This window comes from Mastomys coucha, unplaced genomic scaffold (genome assembly GCF_008632895.1).
Source record: "Mastomys coucha isolate ucsf_1 unplaced genomic scaffold, UCSF_Mcou_1 pScaffold20, whole genome shotgun sequence".
NCBI classification, from domain to species: domain Eukaryota; kingdom Metazoa; phylum Chordata; class Mammalia; order Rodentia; family Muridae; genus Mastomys; species Mastomys coucha.
Window position 1 is genome coordinate 50,125,412 of NW_022196903.1, and position 3,560 is coordinate 50,128,971.

Sequence of the window (3,560 nt, forward strand, 5' to 3'; positions counted from 1 at the left end):
ACGATGCTGATCTGTCTCCTTCCACCAGAATCCTCTACTTCCTGCTGGGGTCTCTCACACCTTTTTAATCTCTTTCTGCAGACCCAATTTACAAAGGTTATAACACAGCTGTTTCTTTGCTCCTCTTCCCTCCAGGGCCCTTTCTGCCTGGGAATCCACCAGGGCAGACACCCAGGGTGGGCTTGCACAGCCGTGTCCTTACTCTGTGGTAAATGAGAGTGCAGCGAGCCACATGCTCCCTCTGCATTTCCTCCACACTGCTGCCTGCCTCTGAGTTCCCATTTCCCTGGGGACTGAAATCTCAGAATAGTTGGCTGAGCACCCAGAAATCAATCCTATTACCAAGAAGGCCCAGGGCTCGGAAGGTTGAGCTTGGGGGTGAGAAAGATGAAGGTATATTTACTCTCCAGCTGCTGATAAGCTGAGTATCTTTGGGCAAGGTACTAATTTCTGTCTCAGGCTGGGGACCTTGGAGAAGGCAGAGATAGGCCTGGCTGGTCCTGAAGGATGTTGAGTCTCACGACCCCTACCTCAGTCTGGTACCCACCTCCTGGTCTTAGCCGGGCCTCAGGGAGGACAGGAGTCTCATGTCCTCACACCTGGCACCCACAACTAGAGTTTTCTCCACGAAAGCACCGTGTCTTGAGGCTTGACATGTGCCATCTCAGCTCTTCTTCAGGATGACCCTGTTGAGGGACTATCCTCCTTTTCCTGATGAGGTAACTGAGGCTGGGTAAGTTTGAGGAACCTGTCCAAGCTGGCAAAAACCATCGTGCTTCAGATAGCAGATGTTCACTGTGTCTGGAATGGCTGTCTAATGAATCAGTCCTGGCACATCTGGGGATACTGAAGTTTAAGATGCTATCTCTGAGGTTACTCCAGGGCTCTGTCTCTTGGGATGATTTGAATGTAGTTTGTCATGAGAAGTGTGGTCTTAGGAAGGTTACCTTGCTCTCTGGGCCTGTTTCCTCTCATGTAAAATGAAAAGACAGTTGACAGTTGATTGGTTCCACACCTGCTTTTGGAGACCACCCTTTTTTCAGATCTCTCTCTCTCTCTCTCTCTCTCTCTTTCTCTCTCTAGCTGCCCGCGCTCCTCCATACCAACTCCTCAGAGAGACTTTGCTTCTCCTGACCCTCTCTGCTCATGGCTCAATTGATACTGGGGATTAGTAGAGGTGGAGACAGGCAGTGGTGGGTGAGGGGAGCTCTCTCGTGATCTGTTGGGGAAAGGGTGAAGAGAGCTGTGGTGGAAGGAGCTATGAGGGGAGGGGAGGCTTAACAGCAGAGCATTTCCAGAGAATTGTTAGAATATTGCTAACCATGAAGGACAGTCCTGCACAGGATGGTGTCACCTCAGAGCCCAATGCCCATCCTCACAGGACTTCCTCTCTTATCTTAATTGGTGTTAGTCTCCTTGCTTCTTCTCCTGTCCCATCTAGGTATGAGACTCTGTCTCATTTTCAGAGATGTTGATCCCTAGTGCTACCCAGCCACCAAGTCATGACACTCCCCTCCTTCCCTCTGTCAGAGCTGGGAGCTCCCATTCTGATGCCCCCAGCACACCCACTTACCTGGAGCAGTGGGAGCAGAGAAAATAGGCAGAGGAGAAGCTGTGCACTGGGAAGAGAGCCTGGGGTCCCCATGGGACACCAGATCCTGCTGCTCAGGGATAGGGACCAGAAGCGGCCGATTCAGAAGGAGGTCTGTCCAGCCCCTCCCCCAGGCCTGTCCTACCCTGCCCGACCTACCAGCCAAGGTAAAGCCCTGGGCACCAGGGCATTCTTCACCCGCCTCCCCCAGGGTGGCAGTGACACCACCCCACAGATGGCCGCCTCCAGGTTATTTATAGCTGGTTCTGGGCAGCAACTTCTGCAGGCGGCCAGGGGACAAACTCCAGTTCCCAGAGCAGGGCTTAATGTGCATGGTCTTCCCGCCAGCATTGCTGTGGCTATAGTTCCTCAGAGTCAGGAGCCACGAATAGAGAGGCAAGATGGCCCCGAGGATTCATGGGGGTGGGGCGGGTTGGCTGTGACCACCTGGACGTCCTGTTTGAGAGGTCTCAGTTACCCAAGTTGAGATCTGCATGTTGGTATAGCACATATGGGAGAGGCCTGGACAAAGGGGATGTGGGTGTGATCCAATCATGTACAACCTTTCTGTACATTTGAAATTATATCAAAACAACAGCAACAACAAGAAAACCAAAACAGTGAGAGCATGTGGGGGAGGGGAACTCCAAGGGATTTGAACTCTAAAGTTGGGATCCAGATTCAGAGTCCTAGAACCAGGTGGGGCTGAGCATCCCTGCTCTCGATGGTGACAGGGATGGTGACAGGTGCAGATCTTGGGAGCACACAGGCATTGCTCCTGACAAATGGGCCTATTGTTGCAGGGGTTAAAAGCTTAAGCAGTGGCTGTCCCCTGGCTTTGAGGGGAAGGCATTCTAGGAATGTGATTAAGAGGGCCAGGCTTTGCCTGGAGATACAGCCCTACAGTAGAGGCTGTGGAGAACACAAAAGCTCCATTTCCTTTGGTCTTTCTGCCCAGAATAATATGCCTAGCCTTCCGGGGTCTCTCCTTCATCTTTCTGAGCAGCTTTCTCCCCTGCTCCTGCTGGGCCTCCATCTCTTTTTCTACAATCTCAGGGCCTCAGTAAGAACAGCCAAGGCTCACCAATAGGACCTGTTCTCTGATTTCCCTGCCTGGATGAGTATGGTCTTCCCCTCCTGTCTCCTCTTCGCCTTTCTCTCCTTTCTGGCACAAAACTTGGCCCTATGGTTGGTGTGGTGAATAGGTTTGGCCCCCATAGATTCATGAGTTTAAATGCTTGGCCTACTAGGAGGTGTGGCTTTTTTTTTTTTTTTTTTAAGAGGAAATGTGTCATTGTGGAGGAGGGATTTTGAGGTCTAAAATGCTCAAGCTACACTCAGTGTGAAACCAATCCAGCCTCCTTCTGGCTACCTTCAGATCAAGATGTAGAATTCTCTGCTTCTCCAGCACCATGTCTGCCTGCACTCTGCTGTGCTTCCTACCATAATGATAATGAGCTAAGCCTCTAAAACTATAAGCCAGCCCCAATTAAATGCCTTCCTTTATACCAGTTGCCCTGGTCATGATATCTCTTCATGGCTATAAAACCCTAGCTAAGACAGTTGGTACCAGGGAAATCTTCAAGGGAAACGCTGAGGAAGAACAGTGCAGATTTCCTGTTTATTTTGGAGATGACAAGGGGTAGGGGAGGGAACTTCTTTCCCAAGTCCTAGGCAGGAAGTGGCTTTATTGGACTCAGGCAAATGGCCCTGATCAGACAGGGCTCTTGTGAGAGGAAAGGGCTCAAGAATGCTTGGAGATGTAGGATCCCAGACAGTTGACTGGACCGGCAGGAGAGTGTGCAGTTTTGTTGAGTCCTCTTTGTGGAGCATGCCTGGTACCTATCTCCCAGTGGGTGCCAAGGTCAAAGAGGGTGTCTTCAGAACAAACACCACAGCCTGCAAGGGAAGGGAAAGAAGGGAAGGGAAGGGAAGAGAAGGGGAGGGGAGGGGAGGGAAGGTGAGGGCA

At 51.3% G+C, this 3,560-nt stretch overlaps 1 protein-coding gene across 3 annotated transcripts in view; it reads right to left on the minus strand.

Annotated features, from left to right (window-relative positions):
- Crhr2 (corticotropin releasing hormone receptor 2) overlaps positions 1-1,812 on the minus strand; it is a 44,772-nt gene extending 42,960 nt beyond the window's left edge. For all 3 annotated transcript variants that reach the window (XM_031381984.1, XM_031381983.1, XM_031381987.1), the window contains exons 1-2: positions 1,751-1,812; positions 1,574-1,661 (exon numbers count right to left, since the gene is read on the minus strand). In XM_031381984.1, the coding sequence (XP_031237844.1) occupies positions 1,574-1,661; positions 1,751-1,782 (120 nt within the window). In that variant the 5' untranslated portion in view covers positions 1,783-1,812. The remainder of the gene's footprint in view (positions 1-1,573; positions 1,662-1,750) is intronic.
- Between the last annotated feature and the right edge of the window lie 1,748 nt (positions 1,813-3,560).